This window comes from Pyxicephalus adspersus, chromosome 1, assembly GCF_032062135.1.
Source record: "Pyxicephalus adspersus chromosome 1, UCB_Pads_2.0, whole genome shotgun sequence".
Taxonomy (NCBI): Eukaryota; Metazoa; Chordata; class Amphibia; order Anura; family Pyxicephalidae; genus Pyxicephalus; species Pyxicephalus adspersus.
This window is the reverse complement of record NC_092858.1, coordinates 41,694,772-41,716,242: the sequence shown is the minus strand read 5'-3', so window position 1 is coordinate 41,716,242 and position 21,471 is coordinate 41,694,772. Positions and strand designations below refer to the sequence as shown.

Here is a 21,471-nt window from a genome sequence, read left to right as displayed (position 1 = left end):
ACAATCAGCCATCGGATTCTACTGAAATGGGACCCACAAGAGTAAATTACACATAAAAACCCTTTAAATGCAAGCAGCACACAAGGTGTATTGAATTCTATTTTCCTAATTTGTGCTTGCTTTCTCATTGTTCTAAACATGTATATGTCCCTGTGTCTTGCTTTCACTTAACACTTTTGGAATAACAGTGTCACATAGAGATATTCTAACACTCTCATATGGTGAGATTTTTTTGGGGGGGAGGTTACTGTGCCAAGTAATAAATGTGGGTCACTTTGGGGGTTTGCAGTTGTTTATGTGAGTAAAAAGCAGCCTGCATGTTTAATGTTTTTTCCCCCCGTGTTTTGTTTGTAAGCGATGTGTGCCCGTTTTTCTTTCACATACTTTATTTTGTTTTAATGCTGCTCTATACAACTCAGGTAATTGGTGAAGTGTTATGAGCTTGGCCCCATCACAGTGTTCTTTGTATTTGTGTGCTAGCTTCTCTTGGCCCCAGTTTATCTAGTCTTCTTCAATCCCACCCTAGGGGCTCTATAAACTCAGCAATCTACCAGCTATAATTTTATATTTTTAATGGCATTCTTACCTTTTTTTTGTTCTGTGTATTCACTCACACACACAGTCCAAGAATGCATCCGTTTTTGGGCAAGCTGGGTGTCAAATGGCTCATAACACCAAACCACACCTAACTGACATTCACACAAGGTAATTCAAACACTGTTAAGAAAAATGTGCTTTGAGTTAGTATTGGTATTTGGGTTCCCCCATCAATAACTGAGATGGAGCAAAAACTGAAGATCTGATTTATTTGTAGACAAACTTCACATAGTACCCAGTTTTTGTACAGACAAAACATTGATGAAGAGGCGTTTTTATTAAAAAAAAAAAAAAAAACATGTCTAAACAAAAAAAGTAACTGAAATAAAGACAAATCATAGGTCTAAAGAAATCTCTGCTGGCTGTTGTCAAGCTTGCTGATGATCAATTATTCAAGTGCAATTGATTAGCAACATCTTAATTCCTATAGAAAAAATAATAGTTTGCTTAATTTATTACACATTGATCCTGCATCCTCGGTAGATAAATATTAATAATTTTTAAGAAATTAATTCCAGGTTTGTTGGATCAGCCAGATTCTGCCTTAGTAGTCTATCTTCTCCAGAGCCTTAATAGATCAGAGACTATTTGCAGCAGTACGTATGTAAGTGTGTGTGTGTATATATATATATATATCTATATATATATATATATGTATTTTTCTATTTTTAGAATGACATTTTAAGAGTGCTAGGTTTATAAAATGTATTTAAATAAATGTGTCTAACATTTTCTAATGTTTTTAAACTATTCATATTATTTTGGAAGGCCAAATATTTGTAAATGCAGAAATGAAGACTATGGGTCTGAGTTATTAAAGCTCTCCAGGGCTGGAGAAGATACAATTCCATCAGTGAAGCTAGATTATCCAGCAAACTTGGAATGGATTTTCTAAAAGTCATTTACTATTTGTTAGCAAATGTTGTCAATCCTGCACAATGCAAAAATGATGTATTACAGAATAAATTATTCCACCTATTTTTATACTGCCACTCCTCTGGTTCCAGACAGCAGTACATGCATTGTAGTAACTGATTTGACAGCATATGACATGATATGAATCTAAAGATGCTTTTTCTGTTAGACACATTCAATAATTTTTTTCTAACTGAAAAGAATATCACTAAAATATGATAATGTAAAAAATGCAAAGCCCAACTGCAGGGAAATATGCTGACGGAAATACACGGCTCACCCAAACACGCTTACACATGCCCCCACAAGGAACTGTAGAACTTTTTTTGTTCATCAGAGTGAGGAGAATGGTTTTGTTTTGATTCTTTTCCGACAGAATAATACCCAAAATTCTGAGAAAATACCCAAAGCCGAATGAGCAGGATACAAAAGGGATGTTTCATGGTTATGGTGTCTGCCTCTAGGTATAGAGTTACTGATGTGTCTAATAATGCAGATTTAGGATTGTGGTAAACAAGGTAAGTGTAGAAATAATTTGTGCTTTTGATAGACATTGATATAAAGAAATTGATTTTAGCAATACTATTGATTTTTAAATTCCTGCCCCATGAAAACATTCTTATAACTTCATCTAAGTTTCTCTTGTAAGAAATCTCCATCCATGTGTTTTTAAGAATTTGAGAGAATGCCAACATTGGTGATTTGTACTTTAATAATGGATACACTCATATTAAACTGAAAATCAAAAATGTGATATATTGCAGCTTACTGGTCCTTGGATACTGTTGCTGCATTTGTTTACCAATCCCTTTATCTATTTTTATTTACCTAATAATCCTGATAATAATACTAATAATACGTTTATTGTCTTTGTGTGTCTACATGCCTCCATTGGATTTACAGAGGGAGCCAGCTTTGTCACCCAAGTTGGTTTGTTTATCTCCATTACATGGGTGGTATAGTAAAGATACAATTGATTTTAGTGAGATTTCCACTCACAAAACGTGACATGGACATTTTATTTCTAAATAGATCAAAACATATATATATAAATATTCTGTGTCTCAAAAAACAAGATAATAACATGAAAAAATCTGCAATACACAACTGTGAGGATAAAGCTGTGATCTAATATTGATTTGACTATTATATTTTCTTTATATTATCCTAAAAAGTTTTTCTTATGTATATGAAAGTAGAAGTAAGTGCACATCCAATTAGATAGAAAATACAAATAAACCACCAGGTCCGGAAAGCCAACTCACCAATAATCCCTCCTAACATAACAAGACCGTAGTCCCTTTTATACCCATTAAGTGAAAACTTGCCAATTGAGTTTCTGTTTATATTTTCCATCCAAATATTTGTGTATGAATTCCTTTTTGTATACGTTAATGTCCCCTGTGCCCCAAAAAGGGGAAGAATATTGACGCACTTGTGTAGTGGGTGCAAGGGCACCCCCCACCTTACAACAATGCCACAATGTCAGTCCTCCTTCCTTCCCGATGTGTAGGCAAATAATGCCTATGTGCCACAGCAGTCCGAGACCCTCAAGCCTGTCCTTGCCTGTCTCACTTCCAGCTCTGCCACTATCTGCTGCAGTTCTCTCCTGTATGGCAAAATAATCTCCAGGTGGCAAAATAGTCCAAAGAATAGCCTGCTTCTTCACGTTCTACCTAAATTGTAGGAATGTACCTCCAGTGGTATGCATCACACAGTCTGAGAATCACTGGTATGAAATGCTATTTTATGTAAAAGTCTGTCAGAGCTGCTGACATCAAATCCAAGATAGCTGTAACTATCAACAATCCCAAGGCTTTTAAATGGTAGGCTTGTTAATGTAAATAATCTGCATAATGTAAGTTAAGTTCACCTAAGAAATTATCAAAAGAATCTTGTTTAAATTCATTTTCTGAGAGAAGGTCTCTTTCTCACTTTAAAAAGTTTGAGTTTATAAGGAACACATGTATAACAATGGGCAAACACAAAAAATACAGATCCAGAATACACTGAGGCCAGTTGGGTTGGGCAGGTCAGCAATTTTCTTGTTAAAAGTGCAGGCCAGATGGTGTTTTCAATGGATGAGCTAGCAGGTAGTCAGATATAAAAGTAGGAAGGTATGACACTGGCACGAAGAAGAGTTTTGCAACCCAGCCAACAGAATAGCGAGTCCAGGGGTATACAGCAGTTAAGGCATGCTCTATGCAGTCTGTAACACGATGTATATGAGGATCACACTTGGACAGTCTGTACTTGATGAATCTGCTATCTGGAACAGAATAAATATGTAATCCAAGTTAAAAAAAATATTTGTGTACTTATCTTTATGAAAGTCTTTCACATGACATCACAGTAACACACTATGACCCTGATTTATGAACGCTCTCCAAGGCTGGAGAGAATACACTTTCATCAGTGAAGCTGGGTGATCCGGCAAACCTGGAATGGATCTGGTCCAGGGTTCAAAACATTTGCTAGCAAATAGCAAATGATTTTTAAAAATCCATTCCATGTTTTCTGGATCACCCAGCTTCACTTCTGAAAGTGTATTCTCTCCAGCCTTGGAGAGCTTTCATAAATCAGGGCCTATGTATGAGGACCCTGGAGCAATTTGCTTTACTTTGCAAATGCAAGCACACTTTGCTTTAGAGGCAAATGTACTCTTTACAAACTTGTGTCTCATGTAATCTCTTTCACATATAATATTGAGTCACATAGATGGAATAAATAGACATGCTGAACACTCATTCTTCCAGGCATTAATCCCAATTTGAGAAAAATAGACACTTTAGTGTGAGGGCAACACAAACAGACATGACTACATTGTGTTGGATAATAAATGTAGCTTGAAACGGACATGCTTAAGTGTGTAATTGTGTGTATTCAGTGTGTACTAAATGTATACACTACACACATGTGCTACATTCCTTGTATTCACAAATGACTTGCCAATTATGTCAAATATGTATTATGTTAATAATAATTAAGTTCAATTATGTTATTAAGTAATTGGCAAGAGTGACACAGATTCAAACAAATCAAAAGAAATTCTTCTAAATAATTTTCTGCACAGAAGATATATACATGAAGCCAAACAGTGATAGCAGTGCTGGGGTATTATTATGTTGATCAATAGCAATGCTGGGGTTATTTTTTTGTCCATTTAAACCAATACTGAGAGTTATTACTACAGGTAATCCCCGGGTTACATACGAGATAGAAACTATAGGTTTGTTCTTAAATTTAATTTGTATGTAAGTCGGAACAGGTACATTATTTTAATAAATGCAATTAGAACATATGTCTCAGCATATTATTAGGCAGCGTGGTGTCAGTTACTGTATAAAATCCTCACTGTGAGTTATTCACAAACAAACTAAAAACAACAAAAACTTTATGGAGCCTAGATATTCATTAACTTCAGGAGCAAGCTGTGCTTTGATATACAAAAAGAAACAACTGCAGAGTTTGTCTTGCTCATTAAAGAGTTACATAAGGATGTTAAAAGAGCTGACCTCCCTAAGATCACCCACAACCTCAGCTTTGTTTAGCAAAAGATTTCTTCTGCAAGTCATGCAAACCGCCCCTCCCCCCATCCAGGCTCCATCCTGCACACCAGCGAGCAGGGAAGCCCCGTTTGTATCTAGGAGTTGTCAGTATGTCGGATGTCCTTAACTCAGGGATTACCTGTATATGCACTATTAGAAACATTATTATGTCCACATAATATGGGAGGTATGTAATGCATCCAAAATTAGTAACGCTGGGGTTAGCTGGGATCAATTCTTGGGGTTAATATTGGGTCCACTGAAAGCCATCCCAGGGTACCAACACTAATGCTGGGGGTTATTACTGTATCTGTACATGATTGGGCTTGCTGAAACGTTGCCACACTACCAACTAAATATTGTGACGTTACACTCCCTTTATTGACCATTCCCACACTTTTGGCCATGTCCACTGGTCTTCAACATTAGTTTACTTAATCTTTTAAGATGTCCACAGCAATGGTTTACTTCCACTAACAAGGTTCACAGACTTTTTTTTTTACTTTACTTATTGCTTTTGCAATAACTAACACAATGTACAATTTAAATTCAAGTGTGTTATGGGCTATAAAGGGAGGCCTGGAACACACGAGAGAAGGAGGATAGAGGAAGGCCAGCATGACTGAGCAGACAGGAAGGGAGACAGCAGAGGGTTAATTGTTAATTGTGCGGGACAAGGGAAGGGGGAGGAGAGGGGAGAACGTTTGTGTGTTCAATGGGGTGTAAGTTGGGGGGTGTTAAGAAAAGGGGGGTGATGTGGGGGATTTAAGGTAAATGAGTTTGGTGGGAAATGTTTTGTGTGGGAAAGGTTTAGTAGGTATGTTTTGTGGTAAAGTTTAGAGGATTTGGAGGGGTTAGTTTGGGGATGGTCGGTAGGCAAGTTGACCAAGCTATGTTTTGCCCCAGTCATCTATTTCCCAACTGTTTTAACAAAGTTACAGTTACAGTTATTAAAAAGCTGCATACATAACAAAGTAAACGACCCCCCTTTTAAAGGGTATTTTAATTTGAATATTAAATGAGATGAAGGTCTGCTGACTGATTTGTCAAATCCACATGGATATCTGTGGACATCAAAAGGTGCCTCTTGTTCTCATCTCAAATACTCCTCTCATCAGGTGTGTTCATTCTCCACTACTGAAAAAACATATTTTCTCCTTTCTCCTGGGAAATATTGATTAAGGAATGGGATGTGTATGTAGTCTTCTCAGTAGCAGAGAATCAACGAAGAGATACCATTTGATGATGGACAAAATCTATGTGCGTTAGACCGATCAGTTGGCCTCCATTTGGGCTAGTTCTAATAAATCATGCACAAATATGTAGATTTTGATTTATTTGGGTTTTATTGCAATAGTATGCATTTTATAGTGATTGAAAACAAGTGTTATATATTAAGACAAATTCAGTGTCCTTGCTGGTCAGTGGGAGTGATGTAATTTATATTGGTATTCAGTGCTAGCTTTACATTTTTGGGAGCTTTTTATATTACATTGGTGTTCAGTGGGAACTTTGGCCCTGGCATTGGTGTTCTGTAAGTCCTATATATTGGTATTAAGTGGAAGCTCTCCCCCATGCTTTTGTATTCAGTGGCCGATATTCAGGCTGCACCCCTAGCTCCTGACTCTGACTGTGCAGAAACTATTGAGCAGAAGATTGGATTGTAACGGTGCCAGTGAAAACCAGGTCTTTACCCAAGGTTCTGTAAGAGGCTCTAGTTGAAATTGCTTTCTTAATTTGGAAAAAATTGGTTATAGTCTGTATTGACCAGGTTTTGATTTTAGAAAGTCAGAAAGTACAGGCTGCAGAAAGGCCCATATCTAAGTTATAAAGGGGGTGCATTATAATAATATTACTTACAATCCTGGAAATACTGTTGACCATAGCTGTTCTTGGCCCACTGTGGAGCCTGTCTCCAGACATCATTGAGGCTTTGTAATGTGGTTTCTAAATCCGTAGCTGGGGTCTTGAAAGAGCTGGGCTCAATAATGCAAACCTTCACCCCAAATGGCTGAAGTTCACGTCTAAACAGCATAGTAAAAGAGATTACATGTTATTGCCTGTAACTGCATTTTTGAATTTTTGCAGAATAAAATCCTTGTGTATTATAATGTCCAGTGACCTGACATTTGTTGTACCCCATAGAGTACTTGAATTTACCTAAATTTCTTATTTGCAAACCTACTGTAGTAACATTTTGATAAAATCAATACACAATAAAACTTGATCATAGCACATTATATTATAAATAAAGAATACATGTCACTAAATAACAAATAATCATTAAATATAATATTAGTTTGAATTTGAGAATAATATTCTGTAAATCCAAGGAACTAAGACTGCCAATCATCCACTTTGGATTATTAGTAATCACAACAGAGTTTAAATTGTTACCATTGGCTGTAAGACTTATTTACCCGTTCTAAGGGTTCTAGTCACACCCTGGAAGTCAAATAGGTAGAATAACTTTATAACTTTTATTTTATTTTACTGTGCTGTTACAATGTTTTGTAAAAAAAAAAAAAAAAAACAATTTTCATATAAATTCAGCAGCCTATATCTTAGAATCTACTATATTACTACTTATTATTTTTTTACATACAATATTTCACTAAATATAATATCTCTTTTTTTCAGTCTGAGTTGCCCTGGTTTGTGACAGACTTACATTAAAACTTTACTAAGAATATAGGAAAAGCTATTGCTGACCTTCTGTTATTAAAATGCTAGTTAACCAGCTGTCATGCTAACCCAGTAAAAATCAATATTATCTAGGGGACTGGTCAGAAACAAAAACATAATGGGCCTGATTTATTAAAGCTCTCCAGGGCTTGAGAGGATACACTTTCATCAGTGAAACTTAGTGATCCAGCAAACCTGGAATGGATTTCTTAAATATCATTTGCTATTTGTTACAAAATGTTTTCAATCCTGGACTGGTTCCATTCCAGATTTGCTGGATCTCCCAGGTTCGCTAATGAAAGTGTATTTTCTCCAGTCTTGGAAAGCTTTAATGCAGGGGTGCCCACACTTTTTTGGCGTGCAAGCTACTTTTAAAATGACAAAGTCATTTAATTTACCAACAATAAAAATGCTAAACATATATTTATTGCTATATATACCGAGTATACTACACAGAAGTGACTGAAGCTAATAAGACATTGAATGGCAGAACATTGCACAGACATTGCACTACAAGACTATAGTGACAGGAAAGCTACAGTTCACCTGTCATAGGAGAATGACGTGCTGCACAAGAAAAAGAACTGCTAATCTATACAAAGGTATTTCATTAATTGAACCCTGACACCGAGCTTGAATTGACTGGGCCACCCAGCACTGCTCACCTCAGACTGCTCTCCCGCCCTCTCTGGCTCCCTCCCCACTCCCCACTGTTACACGGAGCCTTCCCACAAAAAGACATCCCCAGCATCCCTATAGACTTGCAGCAGGACTGCTAGTGAACAGCAGGGACGGGTGAGGCAGGGCTCCGCAATCCACTCACCTTGCCTTTGCGATCAAGCAGTAGATCGCGATCAACATTTTGGGCAACCCTGCTTTATTGAATAGGGCCCAGTGTGACACATACCCCTTTCAGTCACCCCTGCACAGAGATTTTCATGTTCACAGAACAATTAATCTGGCAGCAGACTAGGAGTAGTTTTCACTTGGATGGGTTACGTATGCAACTATCTCTTAACAGTACCATTGCCAGCAAATGAGGAGGCATTTTGGCTTTTAAAGAATGTCTATATCATTTGCTGCTATGCTCAGACAAGAATGCAGAGATTTACATAAAGGTCACTTCTTCAAATAAACAGAGGTCTTTACTTTCTAATAAGGCCATTCAGAAATTCAGTTAGATTTTTTTATGCCTTAAAATTTTTTTTTAGTACTGTATATAAAGCAGAGAAGGGGTAAACTTTTGGAAAAAATGTTTTAATGTTTGCATCACATTAGAGAGATTTTCCTTACTTTCTGTACTAATGTTCAAAAAATCTTTATACCAGAGTGTTGTTCCAAAAACAGGTTTCCTCCTTAGCCATTACTCTGATGACAACTCAATGAGCTTGATTTAACATCCCTAGCGGTAACCCCGAGTGTGACTCGGTGTAGAAAAAAGTTGCTAAAAGTGGTAACCCCGAGTGTGACTCGGGGTTGGAACACTTATGGAAGGTTAGTAAATACAGCGCTTACCTGATGCGCCGGGGTCCCACGCCGTCCCAGCACCGCGATCTCCGTCTTCTTTCTTCTTCCTGCTTCTGGATCTGATGAGTCACCTGGGGAGTTCCCGGTGACGTTGGTGCGTGTGTACGTCCCGGCCGGGTGTGGAGGGAAATTCAAAATCCATTTGTATTGCATTCAATACAAAAAAACTGTATTGAATGCAATACATTGGATTTTTATGTGGAAAAGCAGTACATTGTTTGCAAGAACATTTATTTTTCAGTATATAAAATAGTATGAGTATAATGTATATTTATTTTTTAAATTTAAAAAAATTAAATTTTTTTTTTAAATATATAGATTTTTTAATTTATTCAATTTATTGTTTTTAAATGATTTTGTGTTTCAAACTTTATTATACTCATACTATTATATTATACTGTAAAATAAATTTTCATGAAAAACAATGTACTGCTTTTAGACATATAAAACCGGAAGGAAATGAACCGCTAGGGAGGTTAATAAAACTCCCCAAGACTGGAGAAGATAGACTATCATGGGAGAACTTGGATGGTCTAGCAACCTCAGAATGGATCTGGTCCAGGATTGAAAACATTTGCCAACTTATAGCAACTAATTTAAAAAAAATGAATTTCATGTTTGCTGGATCGCCAAGGTTCTTCCATCATAGTCCAATGAAGTAATAAGCGAAGGTTGTGATAAATGAGGACCAAAGTGTTTTCTCTGACTGATAATCATCATCAGTCTAACTCTTTATTACTTTTTGTAAAAAATGAAAATGCATTTACATAGACTTTAAGTGAGAGTCTTTGGTAAAATCCAAAGTTTGGATAGATGTTTTGGAATAAGTCTAATGGTAGATGGTAGTTTCTAATGCTAATGAGAGCTTCCCTGCTGTTGGGCAGTTTTTCTTTTCTAAGATCTGGGACTGGCTGTCCAATTTTCCTACACCCAATCAAAGGGTCTCAGAGCTGTGATTGATGTTCTATTAAATTATTTTATTAAGCTGAGCAATCACATCTTTACTGCCAATTTTCCTAAATTATTCCATAATTCACTAGGCGATCACCATTATGTTCTTGCTTCATAATTAGGCATAGATAGATAAGAAACTCCATGCCCCCAGGCATTGTAACCTAGACATGCATAGGATTTATGAAATGAGTATTTTGTTGTAAGTCCAAATAATCACTTTGAGAGATGCAATTAACCTTGGCAAATCTGTTCTTAGCGAAGTAGAAGTGAGTCACAAGCTTTTGCCTTACAGATGTGTTACAGATTGCCAGAACATGTGTAAATTCTCTTGATTCTCCAAAAGAGTAAATATTTTCTGGATATGCTCAGATTAAATTGCTTTATGTAATCCCCAAAAGAACAATTTAGGTGTCTGTTTCTTATCTTATGTTGGTGTTCAAGAGCTGTCAATTTATACAACAGGGAATAGTGATCTGACAAACTATTAACAGAGATATTGTGGTTGGTTTATTAGGAGAATTAAGTTAGGATGGTATTATCCTCTTGCAAGGGATATACCACTTAGTTTAGCAAATACTGTGAAAATTCACCCAATCATGTGCAAGGAAATCTAAAACAAAAAAAGGATTCTTGCTTGTAATTGATTGGTTGAAATAAGCTGAACTTTACTCTGTTAAGGTAAGTGAACTATACCTTAAAATTAGAATTTATATTGCTAACTGAACAGCAATAATTATTTTAGTAAACCAACCCCATTCATTTCTAGAACACAGGGTAGAGAAATGATTCACTGCCAAATCTTCATTCTCCACCATTCGTGGTTTGGTCAGATGATATTATTTTTATACACGGAGCTTACTTCGTAATAACGTTTGTTCCAGGTCATTGAATAAAAATACTCAATTTAGGGACAGATAGTATTATTATAACATAGAAACAAGGATGGTAAATCCATGGATATAATAGTATGTGCATGGCTTAAGTATGACATTTTTTATTAAGCATATGTTTCAAAGAAAAAATCTGTTATCAGGAACCATTATATCAGCTTTCTTCCAACATTGCAAGAAAAGCTTAATCTCACTTGGGGTTATCCCAGCATTCATCCATGCCTTGCACAAAGGTTACTCCCATTGCAAACTGTTTAGAATGTTACCAGAATACCCACTACAGGTTACTTTCTTTTGTATTACAATGAGCCTTCACTTTTCAGCATGGTGAATGATAAACTGATTACAAGTGCCATCTGGTGGCTACATTTTACAAAGTGAACAAGAAATACAAAGCAATGCACATTAATTTTCATCATTATTATTATTATTATTATTAATATTATTATTATTATTATTATTAATAATAATAAACAGTATTTATATAGTGCCAACATATTACGCAGTGCTGTACATTAAATAGGGGTTGCAAATGACAGACGAATACAGACAGTGACACAGGAGGAGAGGACCCTGTCCCGAAGAGCTTACAATCAAAACAAATAAAATATTTACATATGCCACAGTATAAATTGTCTATGTATGTATTACTTGCCAGTAAGCAAGCTTTTGCTCTAGCTTGGAAAACACAGTTTGTACATTTTCATGCTATGATAAGACTTGTTGATAGAATCTGTAATAATGATACTAGCATTTTTTAGCATTACTAGCACTAAAAAACGACTAGCATACCCTTGGATTGTCAGAAGTTTTAACAAGTTTGGAATCCCTGCTTGCAACATTTTCATTCTTCTACACCAGTCCACCATTAATTCATTGTAATGACATTTACCATTACACCTCCTCCTTTACTTTCTGTTAGACTATAATTTCACAGTGCTGCCCACTTGGGTTTGCACAACCTCTCCTTACCACCATATGCTCTGGAATTGTCTGTTGTACCATCCTTGATTTGTTTATTGTTATTACATTACTTTTTATTCCATTGATGTTATTGTTCTCCCTTTTAGTTAATTGAAAACTAATAAAACTCATTGAAATGAAAAAACAAAAAAACAAAATCCCAATTGTAACAAGAACAAATATGTACAGAATATTGCTATGAGCTGGGTAGAAAATAATGGAAAAGTTAGGTGAGGAATGGTCATGCTGGCACCGAATGACCATGCTTTCTATTTTTACCTTAGCGAGTCTGAAAATGCTTCCACCCCAAATCTGGATATGCTGTATCCTCCTCCTACGAATGCTAGTCTGCCCATGACGCTGGACATGTTTATAATACGTCCCTTGGCTCTACTAATAAGGGGCAGCAGACAGAGTGTTACATCAATCATCCCCAATAAATTCACATTTAGCACCTTGGCAAAATCTTCCCTTCTTAGCCAGCTGTTGGGGGCTGTGGGTATCCCGATACCAGCATTATTCACAAGCCCCCATAACCCTGCAAGAAAAAGATAAATATTATTATGGAAATATCATTCCAGCCATAAACTTGAAACTTAAAGCATACCTAAACTCAGAAATTTCACTTTACATAAAAGGGTAGACAACCATTTTATGTAAGGTAAAAATTATGTTTGTTTGTATTTTATTTGAGAGTAAAAGTGCGCAGCACCGCATCCTAATTCTTGTTCGCTAGGCAGACACTTGAGTCGATGGAAGACACCTCCAGACCGATCGACTGCGCTGCGGGATTGAGGGTAAGTGGATTTTTTTTGTTTTGGGCATTTTTCAGTTTACTTTCTCTTTAACCTATATTCCTACTCTAGAGTCTAAGGACCATGTCACATTGGTTATTATTGTGTGAGTATTTCAACCACTTAGCAATTGAGTTTGTGCAGCATTTTATGTCGGGGACAAGCTCACTAGGAACAATCACTTTATCTTTATGGCTTCGCTAAAAAATCCTGAATGATCCCTAAAACAAAGTGATTTGTAACATTAAAAAAACAGTGTAATGTAATTATTTAGCGCAACTTTTTGCAATTTTAGGAGCTGCCATAAGCAATTTGTAGAAGCAATTATTTGCTGTTTATAAGTCACAAGCATGACCCCCTAATTCATGTCAACCTAAATTAAACTAGTGGATTGAATTGGGCCATGGTTTTAATATTAATAATAAACAGGATTTATATGGGACCAACATATTACGCAGTGCTGTACAATAAATAGGGGTTGCAAATGACAGACAAATACAGACAGTAACACAAGAGGAGAGGACCCTGCCCCGAAGGGCTTACAATCTAGTAGGTGGGAGAAGTATCACATACTAGGAGAAAAGTTATGGAGTGGTGGGAAGTAGTGAGGCTTTAGGAGACAGAGGAAGGAAGACGTGTAGGCAAGTTTGAAAAGACATCTACTAAGGGCCACACACATGCAATCCAAGAAACAAATGACGGCACTTTCCACCTATCATTACAATAATATAGTAATAAATACAATTTCCAATGTTTGATCCCTTTGAAACAAAATGTAGCCTTTATCAACTACAGTACCGGCTGTGGCCTTCTTCAGAGTTGCCAAAAGCCAAAAACAAGCAGATCATCATGTGTACGTTGAAGTATGTCATCAAGTCATCAGAAAACAAAAACCTGTTCTGTATTCACATTATCTGCAATAAAAGCCTCTGTTTTGAGCCTCTTGTGGTGCCAGCTTTGCTCTGAAATATGTTCTAGCCAAACCGGAAGTTGCTAAAGCTACTGATCTGCCTACAAGCACAATTGGGCTGACCATTGTTTGGATGTTGAGTGTTGTTCTTTGGATATTTTTATTCCAATCATTGTATTGTCCCAAATATGTCCAGCTTTAGGGATTCCTACCACTGCATATTCATCAAAATTTAAAATCTTAAGTAATAAATATTTTTCTATACATTTTTTCTTACCTTTACTGCTGACATTCTCTTCAACCCACAAAGCAGCAGAGCTGACACTTTGGGTTTTAGCAACATCAAGAATTGTTGTCTGCAGCCTGCTGGAGGTCTCTTTTTTCAGGTTTTCAGCCCCAGCCTCCGTCAGACACGCAGCCAGAACCTTCATTCCACGTTTGTCCAACTGCTTTGCCAGCAAATTCCCAAATCCTGTGTCACATCCAGTGATGAAGACATATTTATCTGTCAAATTCTCCATCAACTGCCTTTGTCTGTACCATCTGTACAGGAGGATCAGACCCAACACCAGCAGCAGAGGTAGCCACATGATCATGGGATATCACTGAATGTAATCTAAAACCAAATGTTGTACTTAGATACATAAAACCAACTAAAAAGTAAAGCAGCATAATACATAACATATTCAGGATATAGCACAATACCAATATTAGGGTGGTGACAGAAGCCTACAGTAAAAGTAGGTGTCATTATTTACTTATTTCCTGTTCCTGTCCCCAAGGCATTAGGGAAGTGGTTATCTATGAACAGGAAGAGGCAGGAGATAAAAATACCCATTTGGTGATTATTGTTAATATTTAAATCCTAATCTTCTTCAAGTTTTGTTGCAGCCACTGGAGTGAGGTTTTCCAACACGTCCTGTTCACACATTAAGTGTAGGAACATCTCCTCAATAGTTACACAGGCTGCAAATGAAAACCTGAGGATTTTGTGCCTCTTCCATCTAGTTTAATAATATTGAAAAGAAGGTTTTGGCTGGAGCTGGGTGATAAATTGGTATTTATAGAGTTTTGTGAAAAGGGTTGTCATGTCATCATCTATATATGTCCTTACTAACTAAAGGAGTCAAGAAACCCCATCACACACAGGCCATTTCAGACAGAAAAATTGGTTGCAAAGAATCTGCAGTAGAACATCACGTAAAATTGATAATTGATCTAAAGTCATTGACTTCAGATTAAGATTTATAACGAGCAACAAACACAACATCATATATGAATTATTCATCATATATGAATAAAAAACATTTTTGTAAATGCATTCTTGTGTAAAAGTGTTCCTTTATGCAGTTACTCTTTTTAAAGGTGGTTGATGATTTCACTTTTAACTAAATACTAAAGAGCAGCAAAGCAGCTGCTTATAGGAAAACTCCATGTTCCATGATTCGGTACATTGTGTATCATGGATATGGTTGTGTACACTTGTAGTCCCAGCTCTCTAAAGCACAAAGGGGTGGCTACAAATGAAGACATTCTGAATGGGGCATAAATTGTAACCAAAGACATTATACATATGCTGCTCTTTGCAAAGCATGCTAAGTATTTATGGGGACTAACTGAACACGTTTCTGGAACCAAAAAGAAAGAATGCATCATGAAGATTTGAAACAAATATCAATTTCTGTGTTTGACTGTTGTGATATTTTAACTTTTGCCCTCTTCAGCTACTTACACAAAACTTCCATTCCCTACCCCGTGCACTTGGTTGGCCATTGGGAGTGAAGATATTGCATCTTGAAGCTTATGAACACTCATCTCTCCCCCAGTGTGGCAGAATTGGTTGCTTATAATAAACAAGCACCTGCACTGTCATGTGAAAAGAATTCAAGAGTCGCATGCTCCCCATAGCTGTGCATGCTCCCCCATAGGAACACATACCCCTATACCCATAAGGTGGCAAGGATTCTACTTAACTCTCTGGGCTTTACTGCAGTCTGGAGGAATAAAGAAAGGCTGAGCATGTTAAACTAACACAATAATCTGTTTCTTTGCCTTGCATGTAAAATACAGCTTCACAATAATGTATGATCTAATGTGACTTTTACCTTCCCTAAATGCCTGCTCTTTTTCATTTTGGTTAAAGCTGGGCTATGGAAAAATAACAATTAGACTCTTACTTATATAGATTATGGGAAGATTTGCTCAAGTGGTACAACTTCATTTTGTTTTCCAAGCTAAGTGATTTTCTCCCATGAATTGTGATTTTGTATTTAACTTCATGAATTAGAAAGGTTTCTGCTGACTTGAATTACCTAATCATGAAAAAGCAAAAATCCTGTAAATCTATTTATACTTGCACATAAATGAGCTTTAAAACTAAAAGTTCACTTTATTTTATCTCATCTATTAAGCATCAGTAAACATTTACTTTGAAAGTAAAAATGCATTCCCTGGTGGGAATCAATTACTGCCATTGAAACACATGGGCACAGGGAATGTTTGAGGAAATGTCAGATTCCCTGTTTTATAAATACAGCCTAATGTATATATGTGGATCAGTCTTTACAACAACATGCAAAAAAGTGCTATAGTTCACAGCTAAAAAAGAAACATCACATATATATATAGCAAGTGAAAAAAAGCATACATGAAACTTAACATTATATACATACATTGTAGTTTATTTTTAAATTTCCATTTGAAAAGAAATAATTAGAACTGTAGATGTAGCAAAGGTTCTTCATAAATGAATGAAAAATAAAGTCAGCTTACCTGGTAAAGTTTGTAAACTTATATTGTAAGCAGCAGATCACAAATCTGCACAGTAAAGCAGAATCAAAGTACTATATAAACCATTGCCCTACTATAGTCTATGTTTTCCTGCTATATACATGTAGGAGCCACCTACCAACATGCCATTAAATTGTTTTTTACCTGTAATTTGAAAGCAGCCGTTTTGAGATGTCCAGCATCTGCCTGAGCTGCAAAAGTCGGAATAAACTTGTCAGGCCTCCCATTCCTCTATGGGGATGTTCTGTAACTACTACTGAGTCAGCCTGGGCTTGGAGCCTCCAGATGTGCCTTAGATGTCAAGGATGAATAGAATTGTAATGCTGATCACAGACTGGTTGGCAAAGGTGCTTAACTGTTTGTATATACACAAAGATCTTTTGTGTTAGCAGGAAATGCCTCTGAAAGGGAAACAAGGGAGCACTTTGCCCAGAATGCCAATTTTATTTCAAATTAATCCAAGAATTCAAAAGTCATATATTCAGCAGTATGTAGGAAATTATATCCGTATGCTTCAGCAAAAACAAAACAACTCATATTCCAACTGATTGTTTCCTATGCTGTCGTACTTAATGTTCTTTTTTTTTATTGGGTGTATGAAGATTTTATCCCATGGAAAGTTGGAAACACATTGAGACTTCTAAAAAAGGAAATGCCTGTATCCAATTCTCCTCTGAGGAGTATGTGAATAATAGTTGGCCATGAATATAGAAAATATTATGGAATGCATGCACTAAAATAGAAATATGAATATCCTTTATACCCAGCACAGACAGATTAAGGCAGAATGGGGACCTCGGCGAATAGCAGCTTTGCCCTCATACCTTATCATATGATTAGCAATGATTGTCATAGATACATTTATATACAAAACAATCCATCTCTATCCTGTGTACCTCCCTTGTGCAATGACAAACTAGTGCACAGCTTGGACCAATTCCTGTAAATACTGTTACTGCAAGATCATATGATTATTATTATTATTATAGTGGTTAAAGATGTTCCCCTGGATATCCACTGAGCCTTAGGCTTTGTTCTCCTATGTGTGGTGCAGCACGGTGCAGTGCTGTTTACTGCAATAAGCAAGGATATCAGGCGTTGCATAGAGAGCAATGTCTGAAGTTCCCACTTACAGTGGAAGACCAACTTTGAAAACTGGTGATCAGACAGGTGTTTATTGCAGAATAGAACAGGCGATGTCCCTTTTGAAATAACTATTCTTACCTGTCTGATCACCATCCAGCTGTTTGTTGTTGGCAGGGATACCTAGCAATCCCAGGCTCTCTTGCAGGAGCCATTATGCTATAGGGTGGAATTTAGGAACATTACCCAAGTGAAAAAAAAAGCTCTGACTAAATTTTACCTTCAAATGATTTTTCAGCACTTGGCTCTCATACACAGTCACAAAATATTTCTTGGCAAACTATATTTGCATGTCTGAGAGGACAAAAAGCAAATACTGTAAAGGTATGACCAGGACAACACAGTTTTGGAGATGTGGGCTGGAGGATCCTGTTTGTCCATCAGACAGAAAATGAGGTGGTTTCAAGATACCTACTGCAGGTTCTAGTGCTTGTTGTATGGAAGTCACAATGTGATAGAAAATTGGACTAAACACTTTTTGCACAGAAGAGAACCATCTACAACAGGGGTCGGCAATCTCCGGCCTTTAGGCCAGATACGGCCTAGCCGCTAGACCGGCCAGAGGGTGTTAGGAACTACCGTAGCCAGCGTTGATACCTCTGCCGGCGCAGTAAATAGGGAAAGCTCCCTGAAGGGAAATCTGAAATGGGAATATGGGAATAATTGTAAAATTAAGAGAAATAAAGCAGATTCAGAGAATATTATAGGCCTCAAATAAAGGGGGCAGAATGAAAGTTGATTAAAACTCAAGTGGTAAATGTCAATTATGTAAACCAGGAGACAGTGATCAGACACAACATACAAAAAATGCAAAATGCAAAAATACTTATACGGACCATTTTCCCCTGGCCACCGGCAAAACAAAGTGTGGTTGGCATGTACTGGGGAACCTGGGGAATTAGTATGTACTATATGAGAGACATTGTATATACAAACTACAATTGTATATTGCTGAATTTATTAACTAGTAAAACTAGTAACTAGTACATTTTTTTAAAATAAAGGTTGCATGTAAAGGTAAGTATGCTTTGCTGTACCTTACACATGATGCTATAAAAAACAGACTTTAGATTGAATTTAAAAACATAATCTGGTCTATTTAAAAAAATAGAGTGAGCCCAATATCCCTTCACAACCAATCAGGTTTTACCCTAATGTATTGCATAAAACATGAATTCTGGTTGCATTGAATTGGCACTTACTGAACAGTACTGGGAAAATACAGTTTATATCATAAAAACCACACAGAAAAGAAAAAAGTACACACCTTAGAGACACACAGTACACTTCTAGTCTTCTGTCTTGAATACATCACCTACTGTACTCAACAGCATTTTACGTACATTTACTTAGTTCTTTTACCCTTATATGCAAAAATGTTTCTATATAGTTTTGTATATGAAAGTGATGAAAGTTGCATAGGTTGATGATTGAGGCATAGAAAGGAAACATGCTTTAGAGGGGAAGTGCTAAAACAAGAGGTCATGCTTTGAAACTGTTTGGGAATATAGCTCCAGGGAAATACAAGGAAGTAGTTCTTCGCGGAAAGGGTGTTGTATTCACGGAATACCATGGAAACATTGGTGGTAAAAGGGGGTTCTGAGGGAGTTCAAAAGTTCTTGCTTTATTAGAAACAATGGCAAAGCAAACCTATAATGGGTATTTCTGCATTTGACAGACAAGCTTCTATTTTACTAAGTCCACCAGGAAATTTCTGGAAACCAATCAGATCTAGTTTCCTAAAATTTCTAAAGTTTATTAATGTTTCAGCACCATTACCATATAAAATATAAACCTTAAAGTGCTTTAAGAGTCTATAGGCAGGTCTAATAAGGACCATAGGGTCTGTAGGAAACAAAACAAAGTAAATGTGGAAGCTAAAGAAATAATTACATGGAAGAAACATTTTTTTTCAAGGAAACAAATGGTGAGAAAAATCTGAAGGCTTCTATTGCTGACCTTCCTATGAAAAGATAGATGCCATGCAATCATTTTGCAATCAAGCTGCAAGTTAAGTTAAAAGGTATTGAGTTGCATATTTGTCCTGGTTCAGGGACTCAGGGATCAAGAATAGCAGCAGGCCACCTACTTTTCTTTTTCCTGAAACACATGTAACACCACAAATTGCTTTAATTGTCTTTAGTTTGTAGAAGACACTACACTGGGATGTTACTTTAAGCAAGGGAATATATAAATATATATATATTGTGGGGATTAGCTTCAAATGACAGGCTGGCAATGTAATAACTCCGGGCAAGAGTATCTCTTTAGGGCTCCTGCCCGTAAGTCCAAAAAAATGGAAATAACTTGTAGGGGTGTTTCAATAAAACAAAATTCCCTCAAAATAAAAAATAGCCTCCTGGCTAACATAAACCAGTTCTTCTCCCTACACAGGTCCAATTCCAAAGACAGGCTTACACAATAACACATCCACTGCTGCTTAGCCCCAGATGTGCTATATGGGCTTGTGGGCCTTGGGAAAATGTGAAACTTGGAATTGGGAATCTGTCTCACCCTGCTTTTGTAGATTCCCAGTGAAACCAGCCCCAGGACAGACATTTTAGAAAACCAGCAAGGAAAGCTAGAGCTTCCCTGCAAACAAAACTCCGCTGGTTTCACCTTAGTAATGAGGTGAGATACTGTGTTCCCACATACCGTCCATCCAGGACTTTTCCCAGTAACGGTGCTCTCTTTTTCCCTGTTTTACTAATATATATATATATATTGTTTTTAATGCAAACAGAGTTTTCTGTTTCCTCTTCCTTTTGCTGCTGCCAACCATAACATGGAATTTGCCCTAAATGTCTAGCTTTAGTCATGAAACCCATTCGATAACATTGTGGATATCAGGGCACGGGCTCTAGAGTCAAACATGTGCATTTGTTTGGCTAAAGAAACTTTGTTTGAACTGAGAAACTGAAGGTAGAGTAATATGTTATTTAAAAGTTGGTAGAAAAAGACCAAATGACATACTAAAACTGTCCTTTTTTTTAAACTTTTTGGCTGTTGTATAGGCCCGTCATGTTGATTTTTCTTGCTACTGACCCTCTCACTACTTGCTGAAAGTCTGTTTGAAAGAGTAGTTGACCTTTGGACTCAAATAAAAAAAAGTAACTCCATGAAACTAAAGCTACGTACACACTTCCAATTTTTATCGTTGGTAAACGAACGACGAACAATCCTGCACGATATCTGCGATATAACGATCGTATGGCACCGATCCTGTACCTACAGATAACGACACGATTGTTCAAAGATATTGTACACATGATAGATGCGATCGTTTGAACGATACATGAAGTGACGTGCACCACAGGAAGTGAGCGAACGTTCGTTCACCGCGCATGCTCAGACCATGGACGATCACTGAACGACCGTACTTTAAAAGTTGGTAGAAAAAGACCAAATGACATACTAAAACTGTCCTTTTTTTTAAACTTTTTGGCTGTTGTATAGGCCCGTCATGTTGATTTTTTTTGCTACTGACCCTCTCACTACTTGCTGAAAGTCTGTTTGAAAGAGTAGTTGACCTTTGGACTCAAATAAAAAAAAGTAACTCCATGAAACTAAGAAGCTCTTTATGCAATTCAGGATATAGTAGCAACTCATTTTAAATCGGAAATCAAAACAACTTAATTGCAAGTCAAATGAGTTCTGAGCCTGAGCCCTTTTGCATTAACTCTTAGAAGGGATGATGATCTGTTCAAAGTTCCAAGATGTTGTAGAATAAAGTTCAAGAGCAGGGGTGTCTTTTG

At 36.8% G+C, this 21,471-nt stretch overlaps 1 protein-coding gene across 2 annotated transcripts; it reads right to left on the bottom strand.

Annotated features, from left to right (window-relative positions):
• Positions 1–881: 881 nt before the first annotated feature.
• Positions 882–21,090, bottom strand: LOC140328328 (retinol dehydrogenase 7-like). Of its 2 annotated transcripts, XM_072407840.1 has the most exons (6): positions 16,718–21,090; positions 15,961–16,095; positions 14,061–14,399; positions 12,359–12,617; positions 6,921–7,084; positions 882–3,781 (listed from the first exon to the last, which is right to left on the bottom strand). In XM_072407840.1, the coding sequence occupies exons 3-6, from the start codon at positions 14,377–14,379 to the stop codon at positions 3,561–3,563; spliced, it is 963 nt and encodes a 320-aa protein (XP_072263941.1). In that variant the 5' UTR covers positions 14,380–14,399; positions 15,961–16,095; positions 16,718–21,090; the 3' UTR covers positions 882–3,560. The 2 variants fall into 2 exon arrangements, with proteins under 2 accessions (XP_072263941.1, XP_072263952.1); XM_072407851.1 differs by lacking the exon at positions 15,961–16,095.
• Positions 21,091–21,471: the final 381 nt, after the last annotated feature.